Raw genomic sequence first — 19,779 nt, 5'->3', positions numbered from 1 at the left:
AGTCAGAGTCTTAGAGTTGTACGGCACTAAAACAGACCCTTCAGTCTAACCCATCCATGCCAGCCAGATATGGACAGCAGAGTGGCTCAATAGTTACCATTGCTCTCTCACAGTGCCAGGAACCCTGAGTTCGATCCTGGCCTCAGGCACCTGCCTGGGTGGAGTTTCCCTGTGTGCAGGTTAGGTGGATTGGCTGTGCTAAACTGTCCGTAGTCTGGAGTGGAAGATGCTGGGATGGGAGATGGGTTGGGTCTGGTTGGGATGCTGTTTCGAAGTTTGGTGTGGACTTGATGGGCCAAGTTACCTCCTTCCACACTGTAGGGATTCTGTATCCTAAATTAATCTTGCCCCATATCCCTCTAAACTCTTTCTATCCATATACCTATCCAGATTCCTTTTAAATGTTTCAATTGTACCAGAATCCACCAGTTCGTCTGGCAGCTCATTTCATACACACACCACCCTCTGAGTGAATAGCTTGACCCTTAGGTCCCTTTAAAATCTTTCCCCTCTCATCTTAAACCTATGCCCTCTAGTTTTGGGTAAGTCCATCTTGGGGAAAAGACCTTGACTCTATCCATGCCCCTCATAGTTTTATAAACCTCTGTAAGGTTGCCCCTCACCCTCTGATGCTCCAGGTAAAAAACCCCAACTTATTCAGCCTCACCCCATACCTCAAACCCTCCAACCCTGGCACCATCCTTGTAAATCTTGTCTGAACCCTTTCAAGTTTCAAATAAGTGCAAGGTGTAGCAGGTGGTGAAGAAGGCAGATGATATGTCACCTTCATAATGAAATCATTCAAAGACTCAGGGATAACTTTCTGCAATTGTGCAGGACCTAGTTGAGGTCACACCTGGAGTACTTTGTGCCATTTTCTTTATCTGAAGAAGGATGTTCTGGCTACGAAGGGTATGCAATGAAGGTTTACCAGACTGAGTCCTCGGATGGTATGACTGATATACGTAGAACAGTTTGGAATGATTAGGACTATATTCACTACAGTTTAGAAGAACAAGGGAGGATCTCATAGACACTGATAAAGTTCTAATGGGGCTAAATAGACTAAACACAGGAAGAATTTCCAGATGATCAGGAGTCCAGAACCAGGTGTCACGGTCTAGGGATACAGTTTAGACCATTTAGGACTGAGATGAGAAGAAATTTCTTAACTGCAGCGTGGTGAGTTTGTGGAATTTTCTCCTACAGAAAGTAGTTGAAGCCAAAACATTGTATGCTTTTCAAGAAGTTAGTTTTGGTTCTTAGGGCTAAAGAGTTCAAAGAGTATATGGAGAAAATAAGAACAGGATATTGAGTTGGCTGATCAGCCATGATCATTTTGAATGGTGGAGCACCCTCAAAGGTTCAAGTGACCAACTCCTGCTCCAATGTTTCTAAGTTTATGATGAGTTCAGTAACCAACTTCCAACATGCACGAACTCTAATGTAAGGTCCTTCCAGTGTCAGGCAATGGAAGGTTTGCCAATCAAATTTCTCCCATTTACAAGCTCTTTCCACCATTCAGAAACTAAGATGGCAAACAGTGTGGCACAGTAGGTCCTGAATAATTGCCTCTTATCTCTGAGTCTTATCTCTCGATCAGCTGAGGTTTTCGGTTATCTGTTTACTAAGTCACTGAATGTATGGCTAAATGTTGACAAAAACATGTGTGGCAAAAAAAATTGTGAACCGGTCTTCAGGAAACTGCATCTTGATGTTGTGGGAAATAGAATGAAATGTCAGTAAAGTGTTTATTTTCTGAGGACTGAGGCACTAAGTCGGTCAGAACCGAAAGGGTGAAGGAGAGATTTACTCTGCATCTAACAATGAAGTGCCTGTAATGAATCTGCTGAATACTGACACAAGTCACCAATAACCAAAATGGACCGGATCTCACAACATTGAATGATGACCATTTTTGTGGCTTTGAGATAGGTGCCAGAATCTCTGTAGAGCTGGCCTAGCTGTTGGAGTGTGTTGGAGATGTTTTGCTCATGAGACAATATCAGGCATTGCAATGCTTTATTTTTGAGCCCCTTGACGTACCTCATATTCCTCTTTGAATCCATAGCCTTCAGCACATTTCATCTGGGTAATATGCTGCAGCAGGTCTGCCACCCGTATGGCTGGATGAAGCTGCCCAGTTTGATACGGTACATCCACAGGCTCTCGCTTCTTATAGGGATGTGGCTTCCCCAGGTTACTGGCCTCACTGGTGACTGTGTGATTTTCATCTATAGGGAAACAATGATAGTGACAATGAGCTCTTGTTCATCTAAACTGGTAGTAAATGTTTCATTACCTAAGCAAAACAGTTATACATTCAAATTAATCAAGTAAAGTGAATCAAGGTATCATTTTATGTATTGCTTTGGATGGCAATTTTAAAGTTGCAGTTTTATGCAGTTATTCAGGTAATTGGCATAAATGTAAAATTGTGTGCCCACTAAAGGCTTAAATTTTAATGCATCGAGAATAATTTGCTCCAATCCTACATGTAGATAGGTACAAGGAAATGACTACATTTTATTGCAAAACAAATCTACCATGTATGTCAAAGTAGTCTCAGTTTTAATGATTTGTAGACCATCATCTAATTGCATCCTGAAAGAAGTTGTGGAGTTAGGGGATATTGAGTTGTACAATTACAAAAGCATAACTTGAGCTATGGGAAGAATTTTAGTGTTTCCTAAATGGGGATTGGTAGTGATGGGGTTGGGGGGGGGGTAGATGAAGAGGATGTTGGACAGACTCTGAAAGCTTGTAATTTCAAATAAACCTGTTGGACTATAACTTGATGTTGTGTGATTTCTGAGTTTCTTATGGTTTGATCTCAGATTGAGATGTCACCTGGGATGATGAATCTGCACTTGGTGCCAACTGCTATTCAATTACTCCAGCCGGAAATGGCAAATGGTGGTTGGATATTGGTTAAGGACACAGCTGAGGTGAGTTGTGATGCTGCTTGCAGTTGAGCAGCCTGCTAATGCTAACTGTCTATAATCACAACTGCACGACAGAAAGGGGTTCAAGGTGGTTGAGAAGTTGTTGGTACCAGCAAAAAGGGTCAGTAGATTGAGGAATAAAGATGCGAAATAAGACACAATTGAAAATTGTCTTTAATGAGCCACATTTTGTTGAAAGTGACCTTTTTATTTGAAAGGAGCCACTTATGCTTATTTAGGAAGTTACATATACCATTACCTCATACAATAATAACATACTGCAGCTTTAAAATTGTCCCAAATACAGTGAAGTTTCTATACAAGAAAATTAATTGCACCCCACATCCCAATGGTCATGTCAATAATCAAACAGATTACAAATTATTGCCAAGCTGACCAGCAATAACCACAAAAGTTCAATATTCATAACAAGTACAAAGAAATGCTGTGCAAACAATAAGTTCATCAATTTAAATGAAATCTAGGTCTAGAAACTATTCCAGCTCTTTTCATTTAAAAGAATTGAGTAGCAAAGCAAAGTAAATTAGCAATTTTTCCTTGTTAAATGTTCTCAGGTCAGATAAAACCTTTCTAAGTTCAGAGCAAGGCTTCCTCTTTTTCTCAGTTGCAAAACAAATATCAAACAGTTTCAACAGACTCCTAGCATATTGTTTGGAGCACTTTACAAATCAGTTCTAATTTCCAGCCTTGATTTCATTTCAAAAAAAATCACAGCAAGCCAAGTCACTGCACATTCAAAATGAAGATGACATGTTCAATGGCTCTCCAAGCTCAGTTTAAACAAAAATTACAATGAATGTATGTAAAACATTCAAAGGAATATAAAATGGCAAATGCAAGTGGGATTCATCAGGAGGGCGGGGGCAGGGTCGGGGGTGGGGGGTGGAATAGGGTGTGGTGGTATGGAGGGAGAGAAATCGAGCAGACAGGGTTAACATCTTGAACAATTACTCAACATGCCACATAATGAATGGCCTTATGAGTTATCACATAGGGCATGAAATGCTATATGTCAACTGCCATGCAAGTCAACACACAACAGAACTGGCCAGAATCGGGTGAGCTGAAAAAGGCATCTCTGGAACAGGGCAAGCAAGGAACTTACCATTTATTGGCACTTTTTAAAAAAAGATACGTATGAGGTCAATGTGGAGAGAGAAAAACAAGGAGGAGAAAAGGAAACAGGGCATAAGCAACAATATTGTGAACATCCTTTAAAATGTCTTAAAATTAATTTTATATGATTTTCTTTTAAATAATGAACAGCTCTTAACTAGCTTGTTATATTATCGATGGAAAAGTTATACGATAAATGATTTTGTTTTCATCTGGTTGCTACTTAACACCCAGTTCCCCAATGGTCCCTTTAACACTACAATAATTATACAGTTGTTGTTTGAACTGCTTTAAGGGGATGCCTCAAATTATCAAATGACTGGACTGTTTTTTAGTTTAATATTTTGAGGATCTCAGTACAAATCTGTGGCCATGGTCTTAAGAGACAGCTGTGAATGACTAATCGTGTGGGGGACATTGCATCACAATTTCAATAGCAAGTCATGCTCAAGTACCTTTTAACCAGCAATTTCAAACACACCCAGTTCCATTAATTCAGTTTGGATGAAATAAACAAAAGGAAAAAGAAGAGAGTGGCTGTTCAAAATAAGAGAAATAAAAACTTCAATTTCGTGGTGACTGATTGGGAATATTGCTTCTTTTTAAAATACAATCTGCATTGCTGACCTCAAGATAAGATCGATTGCAAAGTGATGAGTGTGTACAATTATAATGCAAATTTTCTTTCCCTTTATTTCCCAGCCCCTCCACCCTCCTCTCCTGAAGGTGCAGGTTTTTTTTTTCTGGAGTACAATCCCACAGGAGCCAGCGAACCTTCTGACGACTCAAAAAGTGGCCGCTCTCCACGTGAGCATTAGCGACACCATAGCTGAGTCTACCCTCATGAGATGTCCACACATGCTCGTTTTTCAGGAGAGCTGTTGGCATGGGTAAGCAGATGAGTGGGTTGGTAACTGGACAGCAGATAGGAGCAGGAACCCTGGTTGATGTTCTCCTCCCTGACCCATTTGTCACACCCCTTTCTTTCACCAGCTCACTCAACACAGACCAGGGATAGAATCTGGGAACTTCCTGGGCACTGTGGCCCATTTGCATGCCAGCCAATGCATCCAGGGAGTATTGTTTAAGAGTGGTGTGCTAAGTTAATTTGTATTTGCCAGATAACAAATGCAACACAAGCCACCGTATTAGTTTATTTCATCTCCTTAAATTGCAGTAAACTGGGAGAAGAAAAAGAAAGATCCTCACCTAATATTGCAGTTGGCACGAATGGATCTGGTGAGCAGCAAGTAAGTAGACCCAAGACACAAGGTGGCACCATACCAGAGAGAAAACTACAGTTAGTTTCATTTTAATTTTCTCTATGCGTTTATACATTAAACCTTCATGAGATTTTTTTTATGAATTAAAGTTTGCCACAGAGCAACAGTTAAGTTTCACATCACCAGACTTGTATTGTATACTGTCTACCTCTGAGTTTGTCATAATATGGTTATGCTGAAAGTAGTGGATACCTGGAAGTGTCAGCTAGGACCAATTGAAGGGTTAAGAATATTTAAATGCAAAATAATGAAAATGTGGAATTAATAACACAGTAGGGATCTAACCTCTATCTAAGCTATTATAATTTTCAAAGAAAAGAATGAGTAATTAGGCATGGTTGTAATGCAATAATTTAATCAAGGCTTTATGCTGCTTTGAACATGAGGACTTGTGGAATGCTGTAATCTTGCACTCCTTAGGATTTGGCTTTGATCAACTTGTAGCAATTGTAACGAGGACAGCCAATGGACTTCACAGCATATAAGTTCCTTGGTTGGGGCTGTTAATTTGATGCAATCAGGGAGCCCTGACTGACAGATGTAAACTCTCGCTCTGATTGCTGGATCGGTGTCAAGGACTTTCCACATGTAAATAAACGGTGACTTGGTGATGGGATACTAGCCTCTGCGGAGTTATAATGTGTTATTCTGGAGTATTTCCAGACTTAGCTTTCTGAGGGGGTAGGTAGTAAGTATACTGCAAACAAATGAAACAGGAAAAACAATGTATAGAACTAATTGTAGATCAGATGCGCACAAGCCTTCTGTACGTCCATTTAGAAAATCATCCTCGAAGACTATGACTTACTGTCAGTAATATTAGAGGTTATTTTTTGATGGAAGAATTACTCCACTCCATTAAAATGGCCACCACCATGAAAATATCTACCCACCAAAGTCACAAACTATAATTTGCGGTCTACAGAAGATAATGAATAACAGGGCATTCCATTCTCATGTGTGATCATTTCCACACAGAAAGATTAAGAAATGTAAAGCTAAAACAGTACATTTGTTAAGAAATAGTCTGCAACTTATTCTGAATTCTAATCCATTACATGTTCTAATGGCTGCAAAATGACAGTCACTCATTTTCCAAAAGTAGTTCATTGGCTGTGTGTGTAAAGCCTTGAGCATGTTATGTAAAACCAGCACCACCTCCTCTTGAGCGAGATGTACACTGTCTTACACACTTTTACTATGATCTACGAAAGTCAGGGTTGGACTTTGAGCATTGGGTGACAGGTTTATAAAGAAACATTCATTTGCAATGCACGAAACCTTTAACTTTGAAATCCCTTGGTTAAGATAGAAAGAATTTTAACTTTATTATGCTGTTCATGTTTTGGGGACACATGAATCAATTCACAGCCAATGTATTACTTTTGATTTGCAGTTGATTTGCTGTTTTATATCTTAACTCAAAGGTTTTCAAATGGCAACAGAGAAAAAAAAAATCAGCCAATTGTTGATATGTTGACCTGGACTCTGGGAGAAAACCTAATCTTTTCATTTTTCTAATGATTCATGGAATGCTGGTAAAGCCAGAATTGGTCACCCATCCCTAGGTACCCTCAAGAAGGTTGTGGTGAGATACCTTCTTGAACTGTTGCAGTTCATATGAACAGATATAGAAACAATGAGATGGAGGGAGGGAGGTCCACAATGTTGAACTAGTGATAGTGAGAGATCTGAGGTCAGAATCGAGTAGTCAGTTTGGTTTTATCATTATTAGACGTTTCCATAATTGTTAGATACAACACAGGGCTTTACTAGGCCATTTGCAAAGGCAGTTAAGATTCAACAACTTTATTGTGGGTCTGGAGTCCACTACAGACCATACTGCTTAAGGATGCTGATTTCCTTCCCTATAGGATATTGGCGAATCAAATGGAATTTTGCAACCATCTGCCAGACTCTGCCAAGTCCCAATTTTCTAAGTTGTTAGTTCGGGTCTCTGCTATGTAACCATAAAAGTTACATAACCACTTTTTAAATCATGCCATGGCATCGTTTATGGCCAGCTGAGCTAATGGTGTTAACATAATTCTAAAAGTATCCTTTATGCCCTCGTGTCTCTGGCAGGACCAATATTTATTGCCTGCCCCTAATGCCCTTGAGATGGTGCTGGAGAGCTGACTTCTTGAATCGTTGTAGTCCATGTGCTGTCGGTACATCCACAATCCTGGTGTGGAGGGATTTCCAGGATCTTGATCCAGCAACACTGAAGGGACAGCAATGTATCTCCCAGTCAAGATGGTGAGTGGCTTGAAGGGGAACTTGCAGGTGGTGGCATTCCCACATATTTGCTGCCCTTGTCTTCTACAAGGAAGTGGTGGTGGGTTTGGAGAGGGCTATATTAGAAGCCTTTGTGAATTTCTGCAATAGATCTTGCAGATGGTACACACTGTTGCAACTGAGTGGTGGAGGGAGTGGGTATTTGTGGATGAGGTGCCAATCAAGTGGGCAGCTTTGTCTTGGATGGCTTGAAACTTCTTGAGTGTTGTTAGAACTGAGTGGAGAGTATTGCATTATACTCTTCGCTTGAGCCTTATAGATGGTTGGCAGGCTTTGGGAAGTCAGGAAGTGAGTCTCTTGCTGCAGTATTCCTAGCCTGTACAAAAGCTGCTTATCGCAATAATGAATGAAATCAAATTGTTACACTCTTACAACAATCTTTCAAATAATAGTGATAGTAGGAACGGCTGATGCTGGAGAATCTGAGATAACAAGGTGTAGAGCTGGATGAACACAGCAGGCCAAGCAGCATCAGAGGAGCAGGAAAGTTGACGTTTCAGGCCTAGACCCTTCTTCAGAAGAAGGAAACATCAACTTTCCTGCTCCTCTGCTGCTTGGCCCACTGTGTTCATTCAGTTTCACACCATGTTCTTTCAATTAATAAGTAGTTCTGTATTTCTTACAGTGCTCCAATTCTATAAAAATCCTCCCTTTCACTCTGTGATGATGCCAAAAACGTTCCATTGCTTTTTCAGTTCATCCCGCCAATTTCCTCCCTCATCTTGACTGAATCTTTTAGATTTAGGTTTTAGATTTTATTGTCATGTGTACTCAAGTACAGGAGTACAGTGAAAAGTGTATAATGTCACCACACCATCTTAGGTAGCAAGGTACAAAAAAAACTTAGATACAAAGTAGTGTGAGATACGAGAGTTAAAAAGTTAAGCATTACCTCACAGAATAGTAGAAAAAGAAAGAAATAGGTAACAGTTTACATTAAAGTCTCTCGCAGTTTAAACTAGGAAAATAAAGGAATACATTAAAAGTTCAACAGTCTTTGATGGAGTTCTCTGCTTATGAATCTTCTTGTGTGTTTGACTGAGACTTTCTGTCCCCTAGTTTCTTGCCCAAGTGAAAGTTGTTCATGTTTAAAGATAGAAAGTTATTCCCAAGGAGTGTATGGGGAATCAAGAGTTATGGGCAAAGGCAGTTGAGGATCATCAGCTCAGTCATGATCTCATTGAAGGGCAGAACAGGCTTGATGGGCCAAATGGCCTACTTCCGCCCCCTTTGCCTTCTGTTCTCAGCAGAATCCAGCCTGGATGTGTATTTAGGTGTATGTACAGGATTCATTGGTGAGCATTCAGTGGCAAGCTGTTTTAGGCTCTGCTGTCCCCCTTTCATTTCTGCTCTAGCTGTAGCCCACACCCAGCAGGCACTAAATCACTTCCAGTCAAATGCCAGACAAATTTAATATAAGAAATCTCAACACAGGGTAGCCTTAGTATTTAGATGTTATTGCTTCTCAAAATATGATATACAATCAGATAATCATAATCCCTGTAATAATTCAATATTTCAACAGGAATTACTCTGTTTGAAACTGATAAGAACATTGCTGAATTTGTCTATATTAAGCTGCCTGATGGACCAGGATTTGGAGCTATTTGATGGTAATGCATTAATTTATTCTGTCATTCAAGCTATTTAATACTTACATTGTGTTTCTGTCATCTTTTTCCATTTTAAATTTCTACCCTGACAATGATAATAAGTTGGAAATGAAGACATCAAAATGAGGACATAATTAGATCGTTTTAAAATGAAAAACGAAGTGAATCTGAATTCTGTCCAATTATTCTCCATCGTCTCATCTTGCATTTTTGCAGAGACTCCATTTGGTCTGGATTCTTCAGATGCAATGCCATTGTGTTTGAATTTCCACATGTACTTATCGTCATTACAGGTGGCTCTGTGGTTAGCACTGCTGCCTCACAGCGCCAAGGATCTGGGTTCAATTCCACCCTTGGGCAATGGCATGTTTGGAGCTTGAATGTTCTCCTTGTGTCTGCTGGATGCCCTGGTTTCTTCCCACAGTCCAAAAATGTGCAAGTTAGGTGGATTGGCCAATCTAAATTACCCATAGTGTTTCAGGGATGCCTAGATTAGGTGCATTAGCCATGGGGAATGTAGGGCTAGGGTAAGGGGGAATGTATCTGGCTGGATGCTCTTTGGAAGGTTGGTGTGGACTTGTTGGGCTGAATGGCCTGTTTCCATACAGCAGGGATTCTGTTAAAAATTAAAGGCATCTCTCTGTCACTGTTGATAAAACATGTTTACATAGAAAAGTTATGGAGCAGTTAACAAGCTGAGTGGAAAGATAGATTGCACCCAACCAGCCTGGATTATTCCAGCCACTTGATGTACTGCTGGTAAGTGAAGGTAATTCCAGTTGTAGAAAGAGTAACATTTCACTTGTACTTCCATGTGTGTTCTGTATGTCACAGCTGTATCCCATAGACTTTATCTTTCTGGCACCATTCTACAACTTTCCACCACGCTTCAAACAAGTTGAAATGAAGGCACAATGGCAAGTTTGCAGGGTACGGGTGGTAATATATATATCAGTAATATGAATCCATGTTGGCGATGACATAAATGTCACATGGAGATACAAATAAAAGTTCCTAAATAACAACACAAATGTTTTCTTAGATGACTTGCTTAACTCAAAGAAAGTCAGCAGTCCTGCAGGACTGCTGAAATAGCAAGACAGGTTCCGACCTGACACTTTGGAATTTAGCAAAATGACAGGTGGGCTGTTTAAAACACAGAGGGTTCTGGGGGGGCTTGACAGAGTAAATATCGAGAGGTTGTTTCCCCTCAAGGAAGAATCCAGGACCAGAGGGCATTACCTCAGAATAAAGGAGCACCGATTTAAGACTGAAATGAGGAGGAATTTCTTCTCTCAGAGAGTTGAGAGTCTTTGGGGCTCCTTGTCACAAGAGACCCAAGGGGTGAGGGACAGAGTCCTTGCGTATGTTAAAGGCTGAAATGAATAGATGCTCATCGGGAAATCGAGGGTCACAGTGTAAGAGCAAGAAAATGAATGTGAGGAATATCGAATCAGCTGGGGTCTGATTGAATAGAACAGCAGGTTCAAGAAGCCAACTGGCCTAATCCTGTTCCTATTTCTTTTGGTGTTATGGTCTGTACTCTTTTGTTTTGATGTTGCTTTAAAGTTCTAAAAGTACTAAAGTATTTGACCATGCTGAAAAATGTGACTGTCAGAGAGCCACAGAGTTATGTAGCACAGTAACAGACCATTTGGTTCAACTTCTACACACCAAACAGATATCCTAAGCTTATTTAGTCCTTTTCGCCACAATTGGGCCCATATCCCTCTCAAACCTGCCGATTATGCCCGGATGTTTTGTAAAAGTTGTAATCGTATGCACCTCCTCTGGAAGCTACTTCCATCCACACAACACCTGCTGTGCAAAAAAAGTTGCCCCTCAGGAACCTTTTTAAGTCTTTCTCCTCTCACCCTAACCCTGTGCCCTCTAGTTTTAGATTCCCCTACCCTCGTCTTCTGGGTCATCATAGTTGGGCAACAACTGGAAATACTTAGTTCTAATCTGGAAAGTAACTCACTGGAGAGATTGAGGGCTGTTCAGAGTTTATCTCCAGTAGCTACACTGCACCATCTTGAATGGTAATGCAGAAATTCTTGTCATAACTTCTTCTGTGAACCTTGTCTTCCCCAGGCAGCAGGAATTGGTCTTTTGCCAGCAGGAATGTTGCTTGATTTGGAGAACTTGCTCCGTAGTGGTGCACTGAGTGCTAATGGCTTGCTGCACGTGCCCGAGATTGTTGTATGTGATGATCAGACATCCTGTTCAGTCCAGACTGAGCCAATACTCTCCAGAGCTGAATAGCCTACTCCTGATCTTATGCTAAATACTGGGAAAGAATGAAGTCATCATGTGGCTTCCTCTTCCTCTCCCAGTCCATTCTGATCAAACCAAACAGAGTTTTATAGGCACTGGGCCAAAGAGCATAAGAACATGATATAAGGCCATCCTAAGCTGACGCTTCTTCATGTTCTCTACCAAATTCATTGTCAGTGAAGCAATGCAGAGGTCAAAAAGGCGAGAACATGAGGGTAAATTATTGATTCAAATCGCTCAGGGTTAAAAAATCAATTAGTAAAATTGATGGGGTCCTGGGGTTTAGCGTACTAAAGCAAGGAAGTTATGACAAACATTATTTTTGCCACAAACTAAGTATTGAAACCGAAAACGGGAATGCTGGCAGGCTTTGTTGCACAGGACGGTGCTGAGCAATGAGCAGGACCCCACCTTCCAAATCTTGGGGCTCACTGAAGGATTCCACCTTTCAACCCCCCTCCTGATAAATAAGTGCATAAGAACATAATTAGGAGCAGGAATAGGCCGTCTGGCCGGCCGAACCTGCTCCACCATTCATGGCTGCTCTCTTAGTCTCTCAGCTCCACTTACCCACCCTCTTACTATAACCCTTCATTCCTTTACTGTTCAAAAACCTATTTTTCTTTGCCTTAAAAACATTCAACGAGGTAGTGTCTACTGCTTCACTGGGCAGGGAATTCCACAGATTCACAACTCTTTGGGTGAAAACATTCCTCCTCAACTCAGTCTGAAGTCTGCTCCCCCTTATGTTGAGGCTACGCACCCTAGAAACACAGATGATCCTTCTCTTGAAAGTGGATGACACCTCCTTCAACCCCAAACCCTTCACCAGTTCCCTTGACTTACCTTAAACCTTGGCTTGAAATGGCAGCATATTATTTAAAAGGAGATAAATTCAGAAATGTTGATGTACAAGATAAGCAATCTGGGTGTCCTTGCACACCAGTCAGTGAAATGGAATCTGCAGTAGTTTAAATCAAATCAAAAGGAAAAGCATGATCCCTTTCCAGCTGTATTTACTTGATTTTCGAATCCTATCACAGACTTGACAATATGGCATCTTATGACAAATCTTGTGAATTATTGATTTACAGCCTATTTTATGAGGGATTAAGGCGTCATGATATAACAGCTCCCTTGCTGTGAAGATGGGAGATGGGTTGTTTCATGTGAAATGCAACAGGTCAGTGTGTAATAGTGTGGATATGGGGATAAATATTCCAGAGTCCTGTTTCATTCCCTAGCAAAACCAAGAAATATATAGGTAACAACTTGGAGCCCATTTAAATGTAGCTTTTAAAGTAGTAAAACATACTAAAGTACTTCACAACAGAATAATCAAGAAAAAAAAGACTTGACATTGATCCAAAACATTGGAAGGACAGTTAAAAACCTGTTCAAAGTGGCATGTTCCAATTGGAAATTGAAGGACGAGAAGAGTTGAAGAAGTTGCTGCTTAAAACATACATCTTCAGCCAAACTGTTAAGTCATATGCCCTATTAGTTAGGCTTGGTGTTGATTTTTGTTTTACTACTTGTTTGTGATGCACATTTCAATGCTTTATGCTAAAGGTGCAATGTAAGTGAAGCCTACTATCTCCACCATCCTCCAGCCCCACATTCTCAGTCTTCTAGCATTGATCAGAAAGGCATTCATTTTACAGTATATCACTGTTGGTGCATTTTGGTCATGACATCCATTTCCTCAATCCCAATGGCTAAATTTGTAGGTGGATACTCATTCGGAGACTGATGTTTCAAGGTCGGGTCTAAGCCTCAGTCCACACTGTTCTCTGTAGAGTGGCAGTATGAGGACTGAAATAGATCTCAGAAATACTGGAAATAGGAAGGCTGAAAGAAATCAAGCAGTATTCCTGTTTTTCATCACTGTCCAGCGGCCAGAGGTTAGCAGGTTTGGACTTGCTAGTGATGCTCTCCCCTGTGTTCGAGCATCCACCCAATTGTCTCTTTGAGTTGACCCAGCAGAAGTAAAGGCCAAGCTGTTATAGACTCCTGGATTGATGCACTGGAAATATGAGTTCAAATCCAAACCCAACAGCTAACTTAAATTCAGTTACTTCCATCAAACATAGAACATAGAACATTACAGCACAGTACAGGCCCTTCAGCCCTCGATGTTGTGCCGACCTGTCATACCGATCTCAAGCCCATCTAACCTACACTATTCCGTGTACGTCCATATGCTTATCCAATGATGACTTAAATGTACCTAAAGTTGGCGAATCTACTACCGTTGCAGGCAAAGCGTTCCATTCCCTTACTACTCTCTGAGTAAAGAAACTACCTCTGACATCTGTCCTAGATCTTTCACCCCTCAATTTAAAGCTATGCCCCCTCGTGCTTGCTGTCACCATCCCAGGAAAAAGGCTCTCCCTATCCACCCTATCTAACCCTCTGATTATTTTATATGTTTCAATTAAGTCACCTCTCAACCTTCTTCTCTCAAGTATTGATAACAATGAAAAAGCTCAATTGTTGTAAAACCTCATCTCATTCAACTGAACAGAGGGAATCTGCAGTATTTGTGTGTGATTTGGACCCCACGCTTCCAAATTATGGAAGACTCTTAAATGCCCTTTGGCCAACAGACTGAATTCAATGGATAACCGTTTATGGACAAAAAGTGCTGGCATACCTCCCCTGAGAATAAATGTAGTTTCAAAAAAAATTGTCTGCAGTCCTGTATTGCAGTACCAAAGGAAAATAATTGCTTTCGGGAGAGGAGGAGGGGCAATTACAATGAGGGATAATTTATGGTAACAGGTTGCTTTGTGCTCTTTGATGCTGCCTGCTGATTATCTGTAGAAAAGCAGGGCCCAGGAGCTCTCACATTATTTGCTCAATGCCATTTGTAACTGTTTCTGTACACGGAAGCATGTGATCACAGATGCAAATGACATCGTTATTCTCAGGGCACTTATACTAATGGACAGGTTGTCAGCATGCAGCAAAATACTGCTTTAAGAGCGTTATTCTAAATCGGATGATGTGACACAGTATGTTACACGCAAGTAGGAAAAGATACATGAAACTGGAGCTTTTTACTTGTGCAGAACTTGGTAAGCTCTGAAATCAAAACAAATCTTTGTGCTGCAGGGAATATCAAAACAGCCTCGTATCTCGGAATCAGGCTTTCATTGCTCCTGGATACACGAAGCGAAACAAGTGCTCAAGCTATCAGCTCTGAAAGTAGCAGGATTTTACTTGGCAGTTTAAAGTGAAGGCCGCTATTCAGAAATATAAACAATCCTACTTGCTGTTTTTAAAAGAGTTAACATCTTCTCTGGCACCTTCACATTTTGGAATTTCCTTAAAAAAGAAGGTATGCAGAGAATTATGTTCATTTTTCCTATCCAACATGGCCCAAAATGATTGGGAAATTCCCATTTACCAATAATAGGAATTCCCGATGTTAACAACTGCCAAAGGATTAACATGCACTGGCCCAGAGCTTGACTTTGTGTGATGGTATGAAGTAGATGTGGTAATTGCAGAAATTAAAACTATCAGAAATACTGAAAGGGCTCCCGAACTGTTCTTACACCCAGCTGAAATCAACCCCAATGCACTTTTGCTCTGTCTTGTTTTTAAAATAACGCCAAACTATTTTTGTTCTCTTGATTATGTTTGAGCCAATCTGAAAGGTTTAGTTCAATTGTCTCTAAAATGATCACAGCTGGTAAGATGATAAGTGCCTTATAATCGACCTCAGAGTCCAGAAAGGAGGACATAAAGAGAATCATCCAAGGTTCTGCTCCTGCTTTCTATCCAGTTTCCCTGTTGGAAGGTGTGGACAACAAGTGAGGATGGGATGTAGCTCGCTTGTAGGGATCTCAGTGAAAGTGTGAGAAAGCTATTTGACTGATGTTCACACATGGGGAACAACACTAACACTCACACCTGCACATGGGTCACGAGGAGGAAGCAGCACAGAACCATATGAGTCTGTGCCTTCAGTAAAGAAGGGCAGAAAATTGGAGTGGCTTATTTTTAAAATAATGTAGTTACCTTATTTTTAGTTTGTAAAGTGTGTTATTTTCAAAGTGGCTTTAATGTCTTCTGTGACTATTTACAGTCCAGAGTTGGACTTTGCATTAATATGACTCATGATTTGGAAACATCTGAAATTTTGGTTTTGCAACAGCTCTGTATCTGTGAAATTGATAAACTGTAGATTGATTTTAAAATAATTTTTAGATCTGTGACACAAATATATTAAAACATGATCAATCTCCCCAACTGTAAACCAGATAATGTGTAACTCTTTGGCAACTTGGTTATGCAATAACGCTTAGTAGCAGCTTTGGCATTGGATTTGGTGATTGTACCTCATTGTTGGCCATGACAACTTCCACATAAAACTGTTAAGGAGGTGGGACCTCCATCATAACCTCAGTCAACGCAGGAACTGAACTCATGCTGTCGGTGTTGCTCTGCCTCACAAACTTGCCATCCAGCCAACTGAGCTAACTGGCCTTAAAAGCTTACCTTTTAAAGTGACTCAATGAGTCAACTAACACTTGAAACATGATAGAGTGACCAGAGTGGGAACATGTGATCTGCCTACAAGCTGTATTTTCAACGTGTCACAGGAGAAACTATTCTTCAAATGACTCAGAATGGAACATAAAATTTATAGTTACAATGTCCTCTCAGAAAGATGATGAAACAATGTTGCATGAACAAGCAACTCAACTACCTGGGTAGTAGGAATTCTGTATAGATGGACTCTTCAGTGTATTTGTTTTCACAGTGAATGAAGATGGTGAGGACATGGCTAAGAGAAAATGAGAAAGAATGCATCAGTGATAAACAGGGTTTAGGGACTGTCTCATTAAATGATGGTGGGTCTTGTGAACTCACCTCTCCCATTCAGATTGTGTGTATCCATGAAGGAGAAAGCTTCATCACAGTTAGTACCTTGTTCAGTAAAACTTTTGTCCATTGAATTTACCATCACGGTCATTTCCTGTCGGGTGCTGCTCAGAGTATCCTTCCGCTTCTTTGCAAGTTTCCTTGAAAGCAGGGAGAGAAATAAAGTCCAGAGTTAACTCTTCAATGACAAAAGGACCAAACATCTGAATTATGGATCTATTGTTTCTTAAGACAGAGTCGTCTGAGCTACTGACTAATTCTGAAAGAGATTCCTTTACATTTGCTTAATGTCCAATATATTGCTCACACTGTTAGAATTCAGATCCCTGAAAGATCAGTACGCTGAAAAGTATTTCTGAGAAGCAACTTTAAATCCAAACGATTACAGGAGCAAGGAAGCTAACGAACATACCCAACGAGTGTACAGGAGTCTTCCCTTCTAACAATGATATAACTTATTCATTGTGTATCTTAGCGACTACAGTAATGTTTCTTCTTTCCATGAAGCTGGTACCAAAATGAATTACACATGAACAAGCCAAATTACCTCTCAGTAATGATGCCTTACAGCCGCCAAGCTGAAAACCTTACTTGTTATCAAGGTCCTTCTTTCCTGATGACTTTCCCTGATTCTCTGACTGACAGTTGCTCATTGCTATTTTGCTCAGCATATGACCTTTGACTGGGAATGTTAACATGCTGTTAACCACAGTCATGCCTAAAGCCTGTCCTCATCTGGATTCTGCACACGTGTTTCCTGAAACTAAGGTCACAAGTCGCAGTCAGAAGAAGGGATTAGTGTTCTCCTTCCCAAGGGTCGAGTCTACTTGTGCATAAATAAAATAATTTATAAATGAAGATTCTGATAGTTGCTTTCTGTACCGTTTTTAATAAAAAAATGCTCATGGGATGTGGGTGTCATTAGCTAGATGAGCACTTATTGCCATCACTAGTTGCTGAGAGGGCAGTTAAAGATCAGTCATAGTACTGTGGGCCTGGAGTCACATGTAGACCAGACAAGGTAAGGATGACAGACTTCTTTCTCTGAAGAACACAGCCAAATGGGTTTTACAACAACAACAACAACAATGCTTACATGGATGCCATTAGGTTAGCATTATTTTAAATATTTCTCATGTTACTGATTGAACTAAAATTTCACACCTGCCATGATTTAGGAATTTGGATTTCATGCCCAGTGACATTATCACAATATTCTGTTTGTGATGTCTGCGCTTGTACCTGAGTTACTATAATTCCAGCCAGTCACTTAAATTGATGGCTGGAATTTATACCCCACTGCAAATGGCCCCGTAACTAATCATAGAACAGAATCATAAGATCCCTGCGGGGTGGAAGCAGGCCAATTGGTCCATCAAGTCTACATCAACCCTCCAAACAGCGTCATGTCCAGACTAACCCCCCCATGTTATCCCTGCAGCCCTGCATTTTCTACGGCTAATCCACTGACACTACACAATTCTGGACAATATGGGAAATATAGCATGGCCAGTCCGCCTAACCTGCACACCTTTAGATTCTGGGAGGAAATTGAAGCACCCGTTGGAAACCCAGGCAGACATAGGGAGAAGGGGCAGACTCTGCACAGGCAGTCAACCAAGGCTGTAACTGAACTCAGATCTGTGGCACAGTGAGGCAGCAATGCTAACCACCAAGTCACTGTGCCATGGTGATGGAGTGGTGGAATGATGCATCGTGGGTGCGGAGAGGGTGGGGGATTGGAACAGGAGATTGGGAGCAGGAAGTGGGTTGAGTTCAAGGATAGTTTGTCCACAAAGAGGCTGATTGAAGCCCGCAAGACCATAAGATATAGGAGCAGAAGTAGGCCATTTGACCCTCGACCATTTAATGAGATCATAGCTGATCTGCTAATACTGAACTCCATTTTGCAGCTTTTGGCCCATAATTCTTGATTCCTTTACTGTTTAAAAATCTGTCTATCTTATCCTTGAGTATACTTAATGATCCAACCTCACTGGCCCTTGGTGATAACGAATTCCACAGATTCATTACCATCTGAGAGGAGAAATATCTCTTCATTTCTGTCTCAAATGTGTGACATTTTATTCTGAGATTATGTTCTGCGGTCCTAGACTCTCCCACTGACTGTGGTCACACTTCTGGAACTGATTTGCTGATGGTTCTTTGATTTTCTCGGAGATCTTGAAGAAGGAGATGTTTACTGTGAAAAGCATAGGACTCGCAATGGAAGGCAATTCTTTCAGGTTTCTGAAAAGGGTAACACGCAGATGACCTGTTTTACTGCCTGGTATTTGCAGCCTTCTCTTTAGCCATTACATTGAGCCTTGAATATGTGCAACGTAAAGCCTGTTAATAACTCTATGCTGTTTACCAGCTATCCTTCGGACACGGGGTAACGCCTTGCAAGATGAGCACTTGTTTATCATTCAATGTCTTTCTCATCTTTCACTCCAACACAAACCTTCTTTTCTCCCTGTCCCATCCGCCCTTGCTCAAAAAAAAATTACATCTCTCTTTTTCCCAGCTCTGACAAGAGGCCATTGACCTCTGAAATGTTAAGGTTTGAACATTCCCAACATTTTCAGCTTTTCTTTCAGACTTCCAGCAGTCACAGTATTCTGTCTGTCAATTAGTCTCTTTTGTTTCTGTTTTCTGCCAAGGAATGTTGAGAAGTTTCTTCTCTGTCCTCCTTCTGTTTGATCTTCAAGTGTGAAATTGATTGATCACCACCAGGATGAAAAATGCAGCTTGCGGATCACATGGTGGGAGTAATATCAGCACAAGGACTGTGATTGTTAAAAGAGATGGTCCAGAATTACCTTCTCAGTATAGTTCAAGGCCAGCTATAAACACTGCCTTGCCCAACCACATTCACCTCCTGAGAGCAAACAGAATGAGAACAAGCTGGCAATTCATTGCCAATAAGCATTGCCCTTTTTTTGAGAGTCTGAGGAAGGAATGTTAGTGACAAATATTTTTAAATGCAGTCCGGGCGCATTTCCAAGTCCTGGTTCCAATGACATCTCAGATCTGTCCCGCTGCACAATGTTCCACTCGACAGGAGGCTGAGTTCACAGGCCAAGGCAGAGAAAGCTATGTGCCAAGAATAGTTATGGAATCCTTATAGCGTGGAAAGAGGCCAATCAGCCCATAACGTCCACACTGACTCTGCAAAAAGCATCCCATACAGAACCACTGAATTCTTGCAACCCTGCATTTCCCGTGGCTAATCCACCCAGCCCACACATCATTGGACACTATGGGGCAATTTAGCATGGCCAATCCACCTAACCTGCCCATGTTGGACTGTGGGAGAAAGGCTACTAA

At 40.9% G+C, this 19,779-nt stretch overlaps 1 protein-coding gene across 3 annotated transcripts in view; it reads right to left on the bottom strand.

Annotated features, from left to right (window-relative positions):
• The window catches only part of LOC125451651 (receptor-type tyrosine-protein phosphatase mu-like), an 820,886-nt gene that overhangs the window by 151,087 nt on the left and 650,020 nt on the right, over positions 1–19,779 (bottom strand). For all 3 annotated transcript variants that reach the window (XM_059646218.1, XM_059646219.1, XM_059646220.1), the window contains 4 exons: positions 16,438–16,589; positions 16,274–16,351; positions 5,292–5,318; positions 2,047–2,234 (listed from right to left, as the gene is read on the bottom strand). In XM_059646218.1, coding sequence (XP_059502201.1) covers positions 2,047–2,234; positions 5,292–5,318; positions 16,274–16,351; positions 16,438–16,589 — 445 coding nt within the window. The remainder of the gene's footprint in view (positions 1–2,046; positions 2,235–5,291; positions 5,319–16,273; positions 16,352–16,437; positions 16,590–19,779) is intronic.

Source organism: Stegostoma tigrinum, chromosome 5 (assembly GCF_030684315.1).
Source record: "Stegostoma tigrinum isolate sSteTig4 chromosome 5, sSteTig4.hap1, whole genome shotgun sequence".
Taxonomy (NCBI): domain Eukaryota; kingdom Metazoa; phylum Chordata; class Chondrichthyes; order Orectolobiformes; family Stegostomatidae; genus Stegostoma; species Stegostoma tigrinum.
Note: the sequence above shows the minus strand (reverse complement) of the source record. Positions and strands in the feature narration are given on the sequence as shown.